The sequence below is a fragment of the Camelus bactrianus genome, chromosome 24 (genome assembly GCF_048773025.1).
Source record: "Camelus bactrianus isolate YW-2024 breed Bactrian camel chromosome 24, ASM4877302v1, whole genome shotgun sequence".
Lineage (NCBI taxonomy): Eukaryota > Metazoa > Chordata > Mammalia > Artiodactyla > Camelidae > Camelus > Camelus bactrianus.
The window spans coordinates 2,127,758-2,147,374 of NC_133562.1; the positions used below are offsets into that span (position 1 = coordinate 2,127,758).

The window sequence follows — 19,617 nt, forward strand, 5'->3', positions numbered from 1 at the left end:
CAACAGTAACCACAGTTCAGCCACCTAAATCACAAAAATAAAAATGCAAAGATGGCTCATTAATGCCAGGAAGACAGGAAGGTTTTGGTTACTAGCTCTCTAGTTTATAAAAGAATTAAAAGATGTCAGAAGTGGTATAGCTAGTGTTGGTAGCTACTAACGGGGAAAGTACATTTACACAGAGGACTTGTGGCAAATGCCTAAATTTAGGTTAACAAATTTACCACTCTTAATAGCTAGATAGCACTGTGTAACATACTCAAACATTTTGGTTATTATAAAGTACAAGTACCTTACTAAATATCATGTCAAAAAAACAGGTGAGTGGAGATGATCTGCAACAAACCTGTGTAACTCTCATCACCATCAGATAAAGGCACCTCTCTTCTTAGCAGCAATTCCAACTCCTCTGTTTCTGCTACATCCACTGGACGCTCCCCATGCTTGTTAGCTTGAAATGGATTTCCACCATGACGAAGTAAGAGTTTCACGATCTGCAAGAGTAAACGGAAGGAGATTTAGTCCTTCTGCAGACAGCATCATTCCAACCATTCTCTTGATGACACTCGTAATATCCTTCCTCCTCATCGACTCCGCCTCCATTCCTCAGTGTCTCCTCTAAATTGTGATTACTCTCAAGTTCCATTTTGACTGCCAACCCTCTTCTGATGATCGTATCTACTACAAAGAAGTGTGCCCCTTAAAATTTAAGCTGAAATTTACTTTAGCACTGAGTCTCATCATTTTTCTTCCTCTTTCATCACACATTTGACAAATGTTTACTGAGTATCTGTTAACAATCACTGCTCCAAGTTCTGCAGATAAATATATGACCAAGAATGACAGGATCCCTGCCTCTCAGAAGGTAGAGGCTAGAGCAAGTCTCAGAAGTATCTCCCCTCTGTTGAAGGCTCCTATCACTACCAACACTCTTAATCATCTTCTTTTCCGCATCTCCCAGGAACTTGAACTATCATTAACTGACATGCGTTTAGGAAAAACTAATGAAGCTTAAACGTCAAGGCCCCTCATTTTTATGGTTCCCTTACATGGCCCTAAATCTAATTTTTTTTATTCATTTCTTAAAGAAACCCCATCCCCAATTATGTAAGTTTTGAACTCCACAAAACTAAGATCTGCCTAATTAGTCATCACTTCTTTTGTTCATTGCTTCTTATTCCTCTTCCTTTCTATATTTCTAACCTTTTTTGATTGGCTCCTTTTTAGAAACCAATCTTTCCAGTTCACGTCTCTTTCACTTTAAAACAATAATGGCAATAAAGAAATAAAACACAAGATTAAAAAACAGAAATTGTTCAAACCTACATTCCCCTCTTCCAGCTAAATCTCTTTCCTCTACAGTCAAGCTCCTGAAAAGATGTTACCCTTGAGCCATGACTTGATAAACTGGCCCTTCACTCTTCTACCTACAATGATGCCACCATAAGGCCAATGAAATGAGTCTTCTAAGATCTGTGAATACCTAAGCAATAGCTCATTTCCCTGGGCTCTGCGCACGATTCCATGTCTCATACTCTAATCCTGTTTCCTTATCATCTCTTCTTGTTTTGCCATCTCCACTTCCATGGCATTAGTGTCTTCTCTGGTAGGTAAATCTATACTGTAATTTATTAACACATTTCTCCCCTATCCTAAACCATAAACTTCGTATGACATCAAGTCTTTTTTTGCCTTTCTATTCTCAACACACAACTATGGTGCTTCCTGGTACTAAGGAAATACATTGTATCTTTTTAAAGAAACAATATTAAACAAGATGTTGTAAATTAGGAACTTCTAACAAATGAAAAGTATTAAGAACAATAAAGATACACAGCAAATTAAAAAACGAAAAAAATTGTCCAGACTATGAAAGAATAAACTATCAATACATAAAATTTGCAAAGAATAAAGAAAACAAATTACTCGTGATCCCAACTGTTAATATTTAATTCCCCTTCTGTTTACTTATTTTTTATCAAATTACACATGCTTATGATTTTAAAAGATCAACCAGCTTTTGAAGGCTGCTGGTGAAGAACTGTGCCTATACGTATCTCCGGATACTTCAGTCATGTACTCAGCTTGCTGCATCGGTAGTTTTCAGTTTTAGGCATTGTCTACTGTGTTGCAATGGAAAACGGGGATTCAGCGCTTTTACCAACTCTCATTCCTCTCTTCCCAGACACAGACACCCCACCGCCACAACTTTCCAATATATTTTTTGTGTGTACTATGATTAATATGAGTGTTGAGCCAAGTAGTACAATATGACTAAATTTCCATTCCTACACAACTTTATTTTACCCCCCAAAGTTAATTATCTTGGTTTTTCATTTGCTCAGTTTTCTAGACACTCATCTTCAATTTATCCCCCATGCTGTTACAAGCACAGATCTCGTCCATTCAATATGCAACCATTTTTCTGGTTAGATTCCCTTCTCCAGGCCTCCTAACTTGCCCCGAAAGGACTGGCAGATCTCTGGATCTGTATCCCGTTGTCTTCCTGCCATCTCTCTTCATCCTACAGTCCCAGAAATACCCTTCCTTCAGTTCTGTGTCGAATTCTTTAGCTGCTATCTTTTTTCTTGGTTTACTCCCCTCATTTTCTTGAAATACCAACCCCAGGAGATTCTTAAGAAAGAGTAAATATTCTTAGAGTTTTACATGTCAGAAAATACCTTTATCCTATTCTCACTTAATCCTTACACTGGATATAGAATAATTTCCCCCACAATTTTGAAGGCCTCACCATTATCTTCTAGTTTCTAGTGTTGTTCCTGATAATTCTGATGCCATTCTCACTTTCTGCCTTTACATGTGACTTGCCTTTTCTCTCTATAAGTTTGAGGACATTCTTTGCTCCTATTGTTCCGAAACTCCAGGATAATGAATTTTGGTCTTGATCTTTTAACATTCATTGTACTGAGCAGTCCACTGCCCTTTCAATCTGAAGACCCGTGTTCCTTTGGTTCTGGGGAAATTTCTGGTTTTATTTGTTTGGTATATCCTATGTTCTCACTGTTACATCTTCTAAGAACCCTTGTTAAGACACTGAATCTTCAGAATTAATCTTCCTTCTTTCACATTTCTCCTCCTCCATCTATGTCTTCTTGTCTCCTAATTTCTAGGAGATTTCCTCAATTTTCTCTTTACCCCTTAATACTCCATTTTTTCATTTCTGCTACCGTATTATTAATATTCAAGAGCTTCTTTTGTTTTTGGTTTTAAATTTGTTAACTCTTCCTTGCTTAGTGCCTCCAGTTCTTGTTTCATGGCTACAACAAAGTCTCATATCTCTTTGGGGAAGGTAATGAGTTGGGTTTTTTACGTTTCTCTTGGCACTACTGTGTCCTCCAGATTCCTACTTTTCTGTTTGCTTGTTTTGATATGTGCCTTCTATACTAGAGACTTTTCTCAAGGGTCAGATTATCATTGGCTGTCCACATTTAAGAATAAGGCACTAAAAGACTTACTGCAAGTTTTTTAGGTATTGGTAGGACTTGCTGACAGATGGACTTTGTGCTAGTGTGGTATGGCTGGGCCACTTCATCAGAACCCCTCTTGGCTAGTTCAGCTTCCTGTGGGGAAACCTTTCAACTCACGCCTAGAACGATAAGCCTTACAGTCAGCATTCTGGTTGCTGAAAGGAGACGGGGGTCTTAACATTCAGTATGTTCTACTTAATTAACTTACAACTTAATCCTTACTCCCAACTACCCTTGTGGAAAGTCAGTCCACAACATATGGTTTATACTTGTCAGGAAATAAATCTTCAATCATCTGCCAGGATGGGAGAGGTGTAGCATCTACCTATGAAGGGTTAGGAAGGGAACAGGAAGGTCAAAAACAGTTTGATCTAATTGTCTTGTTTTCAGTCTTACTGAACAGGCACTTCCAGATGTACCTGGCCACCAACTGCTGGGCTCTAGTTTTTCTGGGTTTCTGTGTTGAAATGGCTTTGGTTTCAATATTCTTGCATTTTCTAAATTAGGAGATGGCAAATTTGGTATGTAGGCCAAATCTGGCCTGCTAAGAGTAGTTTCTATATTCTTATAATATACTTTTTAAAAAATGGATAAAGGAGAAGCACTGAAGAGAGAGGAAGGAGAGAGAAGATGGAAGAGGGGCGATGGAAGTGGCATGTGGCCTGTAAAGCCCAAAGTACTTACTATCTGGCCCTTGACAGAAAGTTTGCCAAACCCTATTCCATGTCAGTAACCACTCTTTCCTCAAATTTCTATCTCCCCAAATACTGGTTTTCTTATTTCCCCTGTTCTTTGTCCTTGTGGGTCTATGTCCTTTAAAATCTCCCCTTACTATCATTTTAGGGGTTTGATAAGGTTACTGAAAACACTTTATTATAAATAATGCTGTAGTGAACATCTTTAGAAGTTGAAAATTTTTTCATTTGTAGGCTTATTTCCTTAGGCTAGAGTCCTACAATGAGAACACAGAACAAAGGATCTTGGTAGTGAGGAAAGCATTCTATACCCAGCAGCAAATAATCAACAAGTATTTATTATACACCTGTGATGAGTCAGAGACAACTGGTTCTTCCAAGCATGCTACAAAAATCCTAACAGAAATAATCAACGCTTCACAGACCATCCTCATGTGCAAAAAAAATCATTTATTCTGGAAAGAATGTAAAGTAACTTAAAGTAACTTAAAGTTACTTAAAATACAGCAGGCAGCAAATGAGAAGTAAGTAAAAATGATGAGACAAGAATGAAGATAGGTAGTATCTAAAATAGACTAGGAATAAGGCTATTATAAAAATGTGTATTAGAAGTTACTATACACTTGTTAAAGGCAGGCCAGAGATTAGGTTCTTAGTAAGCTATGTTAATTTTCTCTTATTCTAAAAAATTTTTAACAGGCTACTGCTTCTCCCACCTTAGAAACGTCTTATGGATGACTGAAGCTGTCCTGAGTATAACTGAGTGAGAGAAATCCAAGCCTTTGGTAGAGACTCATAACCTGTGGTACAGACATATACAAATGAGAGGTTTTAGTGGCTCTCATCTCTCTCCTCCTCCCTGGGGACAAGTAAAAGAACAAGGAGAAAACAGCCCTCAACAGCTTTGAATTGTGACTCCTACTATCCTGGGCATGCTGGTAGGAGGAAAAGCAAAGTTCCCTTGAAAATAGCATGCCAGTCTCCCTCTGGAAAGAGACTGGAAATAGTGTTTGAGTCCCTGTAAGTACACGAGCTCAAAGGTCAGCTTCTGGAAATATTCTGCAGCTGTGTGCACATTTAGAAACTTGTGTTCACAGAACCACGTCTTACTCATAAGGCATAATTCTTTAACATCACATTTAGAAATCAGGAAATTTTTTAATACAACATTTAGAGGAAAACTATTCACCTCTGACAAACTCAGTAATACTTTAAAAAAGGGAAATAAGTACAGCATTTAAAGTATCACAGCCAGAATTAAACCGGTTTATGATAAATTCAGTGGAAAGGGAAAACGTCAAGCCTTGTGGGTTAAGTTTTGGCATTCTGCTGCCTTAGTCAGGTATGTATTCACCCATTCATCCATGTACCTACACACACATCCATACAGAATTTTTATGTGCTTCTTATATGACAAGTGGTTCCAGCGTCACAAACACAAAAACAGTACAAAAAGCTTGCATGCATGGTGCTCAAAATACAGTGCAAGAAACACACAAGTACATCAGTAAGAAAATAACGTAGTTAAGTGCTGTCACCCAGGTATGTGTGAGCTGTCAAGGGAGCAGAGAAGACTGGTCTGACAGTCAGCAAGGACCAGTTTAGGAAAAGTAACATCATGGGCTACATTTTCCTTCAAAACTAGAACTTGCTTGAGAATTATGAAAAATACCTTATAGAAAAAATGTTAACGAGAAAAATGGCATTTTTAATTTTCAAATTTTAGTTTCTAAAATATTTGAGTATATATGAAAAACAGCAATACAAAAGTAGCCTTTCAGTCTTTTACCTCCAACATTTCTGTAACATTTTAAATTTCAAGGTATGTTTACATGCACAGTGTCTTTTTTCCTCCTTCAAAATATCCCCTTTTGATAGATACTATTTATTTATTATGTAATTTAAAGATAAAAAATTGTAGGTTCAGAGGAAAAAAAGTAACCTGTTTGAGATCACACAGGTGGCAATCTCGCTAGTCCAGAATTGAATTAATATCTATTTTCACTCCAAATCCCATTTTTTTCTCAACTAAAGTAAAATGCCTTTTGAAAGACTGTCAGTGTGACACTGAAATTTTTATTGTGTCAAAAAAAAATAAAATAAGATCAACTGTACTTCAGTAAAAAAAAAAATAAAATGCAAAAAAAAAAAAAAAAGGGAAGAAAGAAAATAAGGCAGAGAATGTCTGCTGCTAATGAGAGGGAAAAAGGGGATTTTTCCAGCAAAAAGGTATGAGATGCTATCAAAATCCCATGCAGGACATTACAAAGCATGTCCTAAGCTATGCACCAGAGAGTGAATAACAGCTCTTTCAAATTAATGAATCACTGCCTCACTTTGTCATAAAAAAAACACTGCTATTTATCCTGTCCAGTCCCTTACTTTGGACTCATGGTCGTCTATGAACTTGGGAGTATCCCAGACCAGTGGTCCTCCTGTGTCCCTGCTTCTCCGTGCTCTGGGAGAGGCTGAGGTACTGTAATGCAATGGCTCATACGGTTTCAACAAGAGTTACAAGAAGGCTGTTCAGTTACTGTGATGATTAAAATAATTAATACATATAAGGCATTTACCACACTTCTCACCCCATAGTGAAAACACAAATATTGCTGTGAGAAATTAATAAAGTTCACAACACACAAACACAAAATAAATTATCACAAAGAGCAATTAACTCATAGCATTTAGCTTCATACTCTGTCATTGTATTATCATGTGAATACTGAGGATTCTTCTTACTGTGGAAACTAATTTCCATTATTGTCACCTGCTGACTTTTCATGTTAAGTTACTTAACTTTGGGGGATACTCGCTGAAGCTTATTGACTGAAAGAAGGTAAGACAAATGCAACTACCTGAAAATCCAAAAGAACAAGAACCTCAGTAAATAAAATAATTTATGTGATGCTCCACCACTAGGTCTTTCTTACTATGAAAAATCTTAGTAATTCCAAAAGGTATTTAGATCAATAAGCAGGTGCATCTTCACTTGCAATGAAGATGTAAAGTAAGAGCTGTGTTCACTTCCACGCAGACTGTGCAAATATTTCTCAAAGAAAACACCATTCACAGCCAAAGTTTTAAGCTGCGGAAACGGCTGACCTCGTGAACTCAGAGTGTAACGAGATGATAAATGTGATGGAAGTGAGTGAAGACTCTGTTCGGTTTAAAAAGGCTGCATGCACTGCCAGCCGTGCTGAAAGGTGTCCAAATCCACCTCTTCTCTTCTCCTGCCACCACCGCTGGTCCGCTCAACAGGAAAATAACGTACGAGGAAATTTTTAAAGGGGATTTCCTGACCTTATGCCAAATAATGGACACTTGGGCTTGAGGTCACCATGAAAATAAAGTGTTACCTGAGTGTCTGGATTTGGGGGCTCACAAAGGCCAGTGTTTGACTCTTGCCTGGAGAAACCTGAGAGTGAAAAGTTAACTGGGTTTGGTACTGATACCAAAGCAAGGAAGGAGGATGGTCATGGAAGCACATGTGCGTGTTCACTGGTGGTGGGAAATGGTGTGTTTCCTGGGCCGAGCCTACATGGCGGACTGGAGCTGACAGGCACCTGCAAATGGACCCACAGGGCGAGGCAACGGTCCAGTGCAGATGCTTCCAGTGGAAGTGTACAATGGATATTGTGAATTGTTCAGATTCTCCTCTTCTGGACCAACTTATTCTCCCAAGAGCTGGGAGTACTGCTGGCTAATAATGTGTAGCTAAGTTCCTCACCAGGTACAGTCACAGCCAAACAAAACAGCATCAATTAAGGGTTAATGTCAGCAGCTTGCATCCAATAACTGGTCCATATGGAGCCCCAAAGATCTAGCCCCCGACCTCAAATCAGACTATGGTGGAAGGGCACCCCAGGAGCAGGAACCCCGTGCGAGATGGGCCGAGGCCACTGCTGCAGCGGCACGGCAGCTCAGCTTCTCCCTGTCCTCTCCTGCTGCTGTCACATACCTACGGGTGTTGTTCCTCAGATCACGTCCCCGCTCCACCAGTCTCTGCAATCACCTGCAGATTTCTGTTTTGGAATCCCAAGGTACCCAGCCTATGGTAGATGCTACTGACGGTGGTCCTAGAAACAAACTCTAAAAATTTTAAAACAGGATTTCTGAGCTAGACGACATGATGGCTGGCCATGAGATGGAGTCCTGAGAGCCATGGCACACAGCAGTCGTGTAACTGTTCAAACTCAGAAGCCTTTGAGAGGCGCAGGGAGGTAACAGTTATAATGAGTATGATTCTCTGCTTATGCCCTCAAAGCCAGCTGAATGCACCCTCTCTATCCCTGAATAACAGAGATTTATTCTCATTGTAAGAGTAAGTTTCTAGGTTTAGACAGCAACACAGTGGAGAACAGTTCTATGGTACTTTACCCAGATCAGGAGGACGAAGCAGAAGTTTCTGTGGGACAGAATGAGTTCACAGTCTCCCCTCACCACTGTCACACAGAAACTCTTCTAGGCTTCTAGGATGCTGGAAAACACTCCTATGCCACCCAGACAGGAAAGCAGAGTGTTTACTTTTGGAGAAACTGTCCATCCAAGGGAAGGATCTACAAATACTGACACTTACGAGGCTTCTGACAAAAGAGCCACCCTGTCTTCCAGACACAGTACAGAGAAGCCCACCAGTCAATCAGCTCCAGACATCACACAACTTGTCAACCAGGCTTTTTAGAGCTTCATTCAATCATGAATGACAGAGGTTAGCAGAAGATCTCTAACTCGAAAAATATATCAAAACAGAGCAATTAGAAGGATCTTAGGAAAATCCATGACCAAGCAGGAAGTAGAACAAACCATTTCATTAATACTCTCACAGAGTTCAGATGGGCACCCGGAGACTGGGAATCTCCATGGAGAGACTGTGAGAATGCCACGTGGGTTAACGGCAGAGCTCCCTGGACAGCACCTGTGCTACAGATCTAGAGAGCAGCCAGTCCCAGTTCGAGCAGGACACAAGCTAGCTATCCTGTGCATGAGGGTACTGTCAAAAATAATAAACTGACCACTGTGTTTGACCTTACTCAGGAATTTTAGAGTTATGTCAGAGAGAGTAAAGAAGTATGAAATGGATGCACAGAAAACTAAATACAATTACAGTATACTCCATGAGTCTTTGAGCAGCAGTATTTATTAAAATCCTTCGCAGGAGGTCAATAACTAGTGATTAAGAATTAAAAAAGCAAAATGGCTTTGCATCTTGTTAGAAATACAGAGGTAAATAGTAGAAGAAACACCTACAATGGCTGCTTTCGGTGAAAGGTACTAGGAAGTGGGGAGGGCTGGGAGGGAGCCTGCAGTTATCTTGATAAGCTGAACAGTGCTTTTCAACTTTTTAAGACTCTGTATATATTTTTTGATCAAAGTAAAAATTAAGTAAAAGAGAAAAACTATTTATTTGATAAACAAAATCCTGTTTTAGAACCACTGCTAACAGTGCCCCAAGTTGATCTGCTCTGGCCACAAGGAAGTGACAGCAATGGACTTAAGCATTAAAAACACACTTAAGACACAAGCATCATTACACAAACATTACACTAACAAAGACTGGTTCGACTTTGATATCAACATGCCAGAGACTGAAATATGCAAACAGAATTTGAAACCCAGCATGGTTTATAATATTACATCAAAACAAGTTAAACATGATGTTTAAAGATGCTATTAATTCATAAGCATATATAATCATGCTTGATTAAATCATTTTATTATTCTGCACATAAATCTGAATACATTAAATACATGTCAGCTAAAATTCGGAAACAGATGTTGTGTATAAAGGGATCATTAAGTATTAGTAAGTCTTAAAAAGAAAAGGCAGCATGACAATGTACAATTTTTATTAAAAGTGAAATCTGATTTATCCGCTACAAGTAACTACCTGACAGTAGAATGGCCTTTGAAATAAAAAAATTTGACAAGTTGGCTCAATTATCAAATTAAGTAGATTCTGTAAGAAGATAATGCTAAATCTATGTTAGGAATTAGTAGTTAAAAGGCAAAAATAGAGAAAATAAAATACAGATAAGCTAATCAGGCAACGAGTGAAATATGATATAAGATCAGATGACAAAGCAGTGAATTAAATTATTCCAGGTTAAATTTACATTTTGAAAATGTTCACTGGTATTTCCGTCATACTTACATCTTTGTGCCCACTACTAGCAGAATCGTGAAGTGGAGTGTCATCATCTAATCCTTGTGTGTTAACATCTGCTCCAGCTGCTATAAGTATCTTAGCAACATCATAATATCCAACGTTGCAAGCTTCATGCAGTGGTGTCCAACCTAAGGTCAGAATATTAATTAAACATATGGTTCACTTCTACTAATTTAATACATATGCTTTTTATATACGTAACCATGTGTGACATATTGATTCTAAATGCACACGATACAGAAGGAAAAAGGAGTACCAAGCAAGCTCCTGGAAATAAGAACTAAGAACACCATCAATTTTACAAGAAGGTCACTCGCAATATTATTTCCACTGGGGCTAAATTATTTGACAAAAGTATTAAACATTTAAGGTTATCCAATATATACAAACTTCATATAATTTGTAATAATCATCTGAACTACGGAAAAGGAATCGGAAAAGGAGGCAAAATAAGCTGAAGGCTTTCATCTGTTAAGTCAAAACCTCTTCCGAACTTAATACTTATTTTAACTGAAATAAATTTATCATTTCAATTACTTTTATAAATTAATTTGCTTCTTCTACTTATTACAATTAAAGTAATTCCGCGTGTCATTACATTTCTTCAAAATAGGATTTCACTGATTGGGTATAATATAATTTATTTAAACAAGATCCTATTATTAGGCATTTAGGTTATTTCTAATTTTTAAATATTAAATGCTAGTCACAATATATAAAAGTAGATTTTAAAAAGTTTCTGCTGTTTAGTATAGGGAAGTATGTTCAGTATCTTGTAAGAATCTATAATGAAAAAAATGAAAACGCTTATATGTATGTAAGTGAATGACTGGGACATTGTACTGTACACCAGAAACTGACACATTATAATCAACCGCACTTCGATTAAAAAAAAAGAAAGAAAGAAACAATGCTGCAACAAATATCCTTACAACTAAATCATCAACTAAATCATCATGCATATCCCTGATTAAATATTTAAGGTAAGAACTTAAAAGTGGAATTGTTAGATAAAAGGGAAAGTAATTTTTTGGGGAGTTTCTGGGTAGATAAAATAAAGTTTTCCTCTAGAATAAATAATGCTGTGCATTTTAAGTCTCAATTTTGAAAAAGATCCTGTATGTCTCCCTTTTCCCATTCACACCAAATAAGACAAATAAATTCCAGGTGTATTCTAATAGGGCCATATGTAAAAATAAAACAAAGAATTCGGAAATGAGAGAAAACAAGGAATCGTTTTATGATATAAAGGCCAAAAAAAGGCTTTCTTGAATAGAAGACCAAAGAACCCACAAATGAAAAGATTAACTGATATGATTACATTAAAAATTAAAGCTTTCGTATAATAAACAATGCTGTAATGCAAATTCAAACACTGCCACAGTGAAAATCTCTACATATCTGACAGAGAATTACAATCTACCCTCTTACATACTGATAATACTACCAAACTGTAACAAAAATGGGCATGGGACCGGGTATAGCAATTCACAGGTCACGCAGAAATTTACACTCTGTACGAAAAAGAAATATCCACTGTCACTACTGATTAAGAAGATCCAGATTAACATAAGTTCTTTTCTTCATCTGTCAGACTTTTAATCATTAAACTGGTAATACTCAGTTTTAGTGAAGGTGTAAGGGAAAGGCTCTTTTATATATTCTTGCAGAGACTGTAAATTGACGAAAGTTTTCCTGGAGGGCCTTCTGCCTCTATTTCAAAATTTTTTAAATACACACAGCTTTTAATGTAACAGTTTCTGTTCTGCTGAAGCCCTGAAAGCCTTCTGGAACTGCGCACAGACACATCTGCACAGGAGCGCCCCCGGAGCATGCCCGTGCGGTCCGTGCAGCCCAGCACCCCACAGCTGCCGCGGTAAGTGAAGCAGAACCGCCCCTATGCACTGACGGAAATGTCTGCAGGACTCCAGGCACAAAAGGCAGACTGCAGACTATGGGCTGACAGACACAGGAGTGATGTGGGATTTTTTTTTAAGTCTATATATAAATAAATATTCATTTAAAATATATGTGATAATCGAAGTGCACGGAAAGGATAACCTCCAAACTGTTAACAGTTCTGTGGAAAAGAAAGAAACTGGGGGATGGGTGGGTAGGGTATGTAGTACGTCAGACTAAAGGGAACTTCGGTATTGTCCCCTGAACACTTCCACTGTCTGATCTCTTATGGTGAGAATGTACTGCTATGACAGTTGAATAATCGAAGTGAAACAAGCATCGCCGCTCTTATAGTCCTCATGTAAAAGCTAATACATGTTCCTGGAAGACAAATAAACTAACTACTGTGAAAACATTATATAACTTGAATTCACCTAGAACCTACATTGGATAAAAATTTATACGGTAATATATCAACTAAAATATAAGTTTAATATTTAAAAATATGAGTAACTACTGACATGGAATTGTAGCAGAGATCACAGTTTTACATACACACTCCAAAAACAGATTTGTAGTCAAGTATACCTTTAGGAATGAGGAATGTAGATTAAATTGTAACCAGAATCTAGTTAGATGAGAAATTCAAAATTTTAGTTCTGACTAATAATCTTTAATTATTACTCTTACCTGCAAAATCTTTTACATTCACATTTGCCCCTAAACTTATTAATTCTTTGACTTGTTTCACATCTCCTCGAATAGCTGCCATGTGTAAAGGAGTTTCACCACGTTCATTTCTTTTATTAACTTTATCTTTTTGTCGAGATGAGGAACTGGGAGTTTTCTTTTGGGCTGGTGTTGTCTGTGATGGATGATTTGGTGTGGACTCTATAAGAAAGAAGAAAGTTAACAGAAGTTCCAGTCCGAATATTTTATATATTCATTTAAAGGTTTTTACAAGTAATGTGCTAACTTCCTGGAACAGGGGGAATATCTTCTTAACCTAACAATCTGAAACTTGACTTGGATGATAAATTAATAATTTGCCCCAATTACATGGAGTAGATCTTCCTTTAGGATTATCAAATATTGCATGAGCCAATTAAGAAAAAAAGTTTTATTCTGTCAATGCAGAAAGTTGGTTTAAAACAATAATAAAGTATCAAGTATATACCCTGTAAGTGTTTGCTCAATGAATAATTTGATAAACTATGAACAAAAGGTACTTTTCAGGGCATGTTATATTATTTTAAGACCTAGATGAAATCACACTGAAGGCTAGAGTTTACACCGCCGACTCAACGTACTGGAGTTCTATTGTGATATTAGGTGCAATTTAAGGTCATAGATGATGTTAGTATGAAAAGAAGGTTAACCTCTGTAAGAAATAAGGACAGTCTGGAAAAAGGTCCTTAAAAAGTGGGCTGATACAGACACAAAACAGATAAACAGCAAGGTCCCACTGTACAGCACAGGGAACTATATTCAGTATCCTGTAATAATCTACAGGAAAAGAGTCTGAAAAAGAATAGAGACATATTCTTATTCTTCAGTTATGTACAACTGTATACCTGGAAGTAACACAACACTGTAAATAAGCTGTACTTCAATATAAAAAAAATGGACCGCTAAAAGAGAAAAAAATTTTTTGATTCCCATCATTTGACTTTTGTTCCAATTTTCTATCAAAAGCAAGACAGTTAACCAGATGATGCCCTAAGTGCTCTCCCTCCCCGTTTCAGAACTGGGAAAACAAACAAACAAACAAAAAAACTGGTTTCTTAGTCAATCAAGGATTCAAGACATATGTACAGAGCTTATAATTAATTCTGAAAATTTTAAACTATTTAAAAGAAATAACAGCTCTAAGAGAAAAAAGTCTATGAAAAATAATTTTCTAGTGTCATATAATAATTTCCTTGCAAACTGACATAATTAGAGTGCTAAAGTATTATCATCCTTTTCTCAATAAGAAAAGTTTAAAATTTACCTTTTGGATTTTAAAGTACATTGTGTCAGTAACCATCTCTTATCTATGTATTTCTATAATGCACACTCCAGAGGAGCGAGAAGACTTAGAAGGACTTACTCTTACAACAGTGAGGACTGTTCAGAAGACTTCTTGGTACATAATGATACTCACGTAATATTTGTTGAACGAATACATGATTTTTATTATAATCTCCATAGTCAAATTATTTCTTTAGAAAATTAGCAGTTTAACTTCTTAAAAGCAAAAAGGACATATTTTTAAACTCACACAACTCAAAGGAATTAATTCATACAAAATTTTGTTCGCCATACCAAAGTAATGTTCACACAAAATAACAGTGCTATCCATAATGGCAATCCAGATAAACATAACAAAACATGGAAAATTAATTATGTAATGGATAAAATGATGAACCCTAAACTCCAAGTATATCTTACAAGCTGGCAGACAGCTTGATATTTATTTCAAAAGCTTTCCACTCTAGTTTTATATATGTTGATAAAGATGATTGAGATGTACCCTTAATGAAAAGAACCAACTGCAGAACAGTATTATAGTAATCTTATTTATATTTAAAACAAACTCCAACAAAAGATATATATTTGCATGTCTGTACCTAGAAAATCTCTAGAAGATAAACTGTTAATAGTGGGTACCTCTCAAGGGGGGAGGTTACTGGAAATGGGAGAGGATTTTAGCTTTTTGCCTTACTGTATTAATTCTTTTACTTTATTCTAAGGATAGAGGTTCAGAGTATTAAAAAACCAGTTTTGAAAAATAAAAGTCTTCCCATCTAACTTTCAATACAACTCAAGGTCAAGATTTTACAGAAAATTTAAAGTTCAACACTGTTAATATCTTTAATTTGGCCACAATCTTTCCCAAACTGTGGGTCAAAAGGCAGGAGAATAACCAAACCAACATGCTCTACGTAAAAAAGCAGGAAGCCCTAACATGTTTTTATTAGTGAAAGGTGTAAGACACACTCAATGCTTTGATGGAAACTATGATACAAAGAAACTGTAAGAATTTTATTAATTTGTCCCATTGTTTTAAAAAGAACCAACACAGGAAAAGTTCACTAGAAAAATTGTGTCCTTTTCAATGCATTTAAACAGGGTCTTTTATTTACCCAAAGTCTTACATAAAGAGGCCTTCGATTCAGCGCCAAAAGAGAAAATTTTCTTCTCTAGACAAAACTGATTTACCTTCTTCTTGTATTGGTCAATGAGAACTATAAAACTTAAAATTTTTCTTTTGTGTTGTTAGCTATCAGAATGTATAGCTAAATTCAACGCTCAATAGTAATTACTATCTCGGCCCAGCTCTCTTAATTTTATCTACCTTTTAAAGCCCTTTTAATAAATTAGGTTGGTATGTTTGTTCCCTCTTCGTTTTGGTCCCGCTGGTGAGCCATTTTCAATTATTTATGGAAGGTAAAGTACTTGAATAAACACATACACACACACACACACACACACACACACACACGTGTAGAACCACACCTTAACTGGAAGCATGAAATGAAATATGAAATAAACTTACATAGTATACTGTAGATATTTTTCCTTTTAAAATAAATTTTAGTAGATCTTAATAAAACATGGATTATACCCTTGCTTCTAAATGCATGTGATAAGATTATCAGCCTTCAGCAGGGTGCTAATGAACTGAAAAGTAAACTATAAACCTAGAAGCAGCTTTGCAGAACCTGGGGTAAAAACTTTGAAGCAAGGTAAAAGCACACAGTCCTGCAACAGATTTCTCAAGTTGGCTGACCATTTCTAAATTATAGTTGACCTCAGAACAACTTGGGGATTAGGGAGGGGTACCTACCCTCCCTGCATCTGAAAATCCGGGTGCAATTTACAGTTGGCTCTGTATTCTCAGTCACACATCTGCAGATTCAACCAACTATGGATCGTGTAGTACTTTGTATTTACTACTGAATAAAGCTGCACAAAGTGGACCCGCACAGTTCAAACTGTGCTGTTCAAGGGTCAACTGTATGCATTCTACTTGACAAGTATTTACTGAATGTCCACTCTTGTACAGTCTTTCATCTAGTGGAGGATACAGACAATAAACAACTGTCACACAAATAAATGTAAAGTTACAAACTTATAAAAAATTCTGATTAAATCCAGAAAAGAACTAAAAAAATTTGAAGTACTTAAAAATAATTGGTAAGATAAGGCCACACTGAGAGGAAAACTAAGGACACACATGGACTCAGTGACGGTAAGTGTCACCTGGACTGTTGTCCCTTGCTGTCATCTGCATAAGAAGTGCCATCTGCTTTCGCTCCGAGAGTGGATAACCAAAAAGAATGCTCACTGGGGTGGACTTCTTATTTCCTGCTTCCTTTTTTGTTTTCTTCTTTTCTGGACCTTCTTTCTCTGGAATGATTAAAAAAAAAAGTGTAAGATTCTGAAAGAAATTTAAGCACTCAAAAGTAAAACATAAAAAGACTTTTTAAAAACAGATGCTATACGTGTACACGAGAAACGTGTGTAACAAATGAACTAGCAGTAGGCAGACGAGAGAGCACCAGGCTTCCATTACATGAGCAATTTTCTTCGTGAATGCTTTGAAAAATACTTTTAATTGTATAATTTTCAGAAAATTAGAAACATTTGGAAATTCAGCCAGTGTAAAATTTGTATTTTAATGATTCTAATATTTAACTTCTTCAATATTTCAAACATTCCTTAGTTTTGCATCTTCGAAACTTCTCTTTCATTCATTATAATTTTATTCTTCTTAATTACTGCTAAGCCTAAATAGCCATGTTCCTTCATATTACCTCCCTAATTCCACTGAATATTTGTACAATCTTCTAAGGAGACAAATATTTAAGACAAGTCACATCACAAAGAATAATTACTGAAAAAAAGCAGCAGATCACTTCATTCCAGTCATAGGAATAGTTGAACAAGGCATAGTATCAGTCAAAGTTAAAACAGAGCTAATTAAAGATTGTGTGTGTGTGTGTGTGTGTGTGTAGGGGTGGAGGGGGAAGTTAACAGAGAATCTGCAAAGATTCAAAAAAGTCTAAGGAGTTTTTCAAAGATCCATCAAAAAGTCAGCTCTCAGATTTAGCTATTTGGGAAAACTTCTGGCAATGCAGCTAGAATTCCCCATTAAGTGCTGGAAAATTCAGATGGAAGTGGACTTCACAACTCAAAGACACACAGGTGTCTGTTCTTCCTCTAGGACTTCCTGAGAATTAATTCAGGTAGTCCCCTGAGAGGATCTGCCTATTATTAACTGTCTAGGCATCTATTTCCTGGGAAATCCTATACCGACATCTGGGCTTTACTGATCCAGGTTTGAAGCTCCCTGTAAAACAGCAAAAATGAGTGGGAGAAGGGACGGCTCAGTAGTCAATACTGGGTATTTTTCCAGACAGACACGGCCAGCAGCTAGATTACTCTAGTAGGTCATTATTTATTGATCTAGCAAGATTCAAGAAACTAATAAAAGTTTGATATTATTTAAGTATTATTGTATTATTATTTAAGGCATAAACACTTCCAATGTATCAGTTAATTAGGATAAACTGGAGTCTTAATGGCCTAGAAAAATCGAAGGTCTTAATATTTAAACTCTGCTGCCCACAAATCACTCAAAATTCAATAGTTCCTAAAATATCCATTTAGTTGATATTTGATTTTACATTAAAAATTTCAACACTTTAAAAGTCAGTCTATATTAATAGTTCTAATATATTCTTTTATTTTCATGTTTCTCATTTTATTATCATTAATGATCCAATTAGTATAAATCCAGTTTCAGCACAGTGTTTCACCTAGCCTACTAAATCACAAAGCCCTTAACAGGTCTTTTGAACAGGCCTATTTTTTCCAGAAACATGTACTTCCTCCTAATAATGTTCTGTATGCTTCATATTTAATGAAGAACCATGATTGCTGTTGTTTTAATACTTTTCTATTTGAATAACAAATCTTTAAATGTAATGAATGTACTTCTCACCCAGAATTAAATATTTAAGTGTGACAATTTTATAGAAAGGAGAAAAGTTATTTTCAGGAAAATAAGTTCAGTAATTAGAGGAAGCAAAATAAAAAACTCATAATACCTCTATCCTTAAAAGATTTTCTAAAATTTTGGAAAAAATTTTGTCTTTTACTTTCTCATTTGCAAAATAATTATTTTTTGGTATTGACTGCATTTTAATACAATGTTTTAAAAAATATGCTCTACAGTGATATATACTGTTTATAGAAAATAGTAAGACAATTATAAATTCATTATTAGAATTCCATGCTGCCAATGAGCAAAGAGATAATTATTACATTCTGGAGAAGAATAAACTAACTGGATATACTCCAAATATTCAAGCAAAAATTTCAATTAGATATCAGCATCCAAAATGAACTTTTTTCTTTAACTGAGTTACTTTAGTTATCTGAGTTCATGCTTTACATGAGATAGGAAAAGAAGATAAATGTTAGGCTACCATGTTGCAAAGTTTGCCTTTTCAAGTTTAAAGCATTCAACAAAATTCTGACAATCTGGGATCTATCCAGTGAAGAACTTGTTTCCTCTGACCTGTCATAAGTAAAAAATGATCATATACTATATATACTAGAAAAGGTTAGGTACTTTTTCAAATTTTAGTAATTGAAATATGTATTTATTTATTTGATTAATGGGTCAGAATTTTAAAATTTAAACACAGAAACACTGACACACATACTCATTCAGCACAATCTACTATAGACTTGAAATTCCACTCAGCCACCTTAAGAGATTTTTAAAGAAAAATCCAAGTGATTCACTTAAGACTAAAGAAAAAGATATTTGGACTTCTCAAGAATCCAACATTCTTTCTTTCAAGGTTCAGAGGATCTTTAGAATAACAGAGATGTCTCAGTCTTATAGTCTCAAAAATTAGTGCCTTCTTTCCAGGTCATGTCAGAAGAAATAGAAAGCTCAACAATGTCACATCCCAATTAAGCATATTAAGGAGAAGAGACAAAATTGTTTTTCTTGGGGATCTGGTTCATAAATATATCAGTATCTCAAAAACTAAAGAATATAATGTTTTCCACAAAGCAGTCACTGTATAAAGAATGAAGCAACGGAGCTAAAACTCAAATACAGAGGAACATAGTTAAATCAATCACATTTAGAATGTATATACTTCAATTCTGAGGAAAAATGCTGTCAAATACTATTTCGTTCTGAAATATCTACACAATCTCTAACAGCTGGGGGCTTTCCTGTTCTGACTTCCAGCAGTCATACTCAGATCGTGGATGGCTTCGTCACATACAGCTCTTTTAGGTGCATCCTGGTACTTAGGAGCCTCATTTTAGGAAAGAACGCTGAACTCCACAAGAGTAG

The 19,617-nt window shown here is 36.1% G+C and overlaps 1 protein-coding gene across 8 annotated transcripts in view; it reads right to left on the bottom strand.

Moving 5' to 3' along the window:
* The window catches only part of ANKRD12 (ankyrin repeat domain 12), a 107,556-nt gene that overhangs the window by 40,995 nt on the left and 46,944 nt on the right, over positions 1-19,617 (bottom strand). For all 8 annotated transcript variants that reach the window (XM_074352422.1, XM_074352421.1, XM_074352424.1 and 5 more), the window contains 4 exons: positions 16,497-16,643; positions 12,939-13,139; positions 10,335-10,477; positions 347-494 (listed from right to left, as the gene is read on the bottom strand). In XM_074352422.1, the coding sequence (XP_074208523.1) occupies positions 347-494; positions 10,335-10,477; positions 12,939-13,139; positions 16,497-16,643 (639 nt within the window). The remainder of the gene's footprint in view (positions 1-346; positions 495-10,334; positions 10,478-12,938; positions 13,140-16,496; positions 16,644-19,617) is intronic.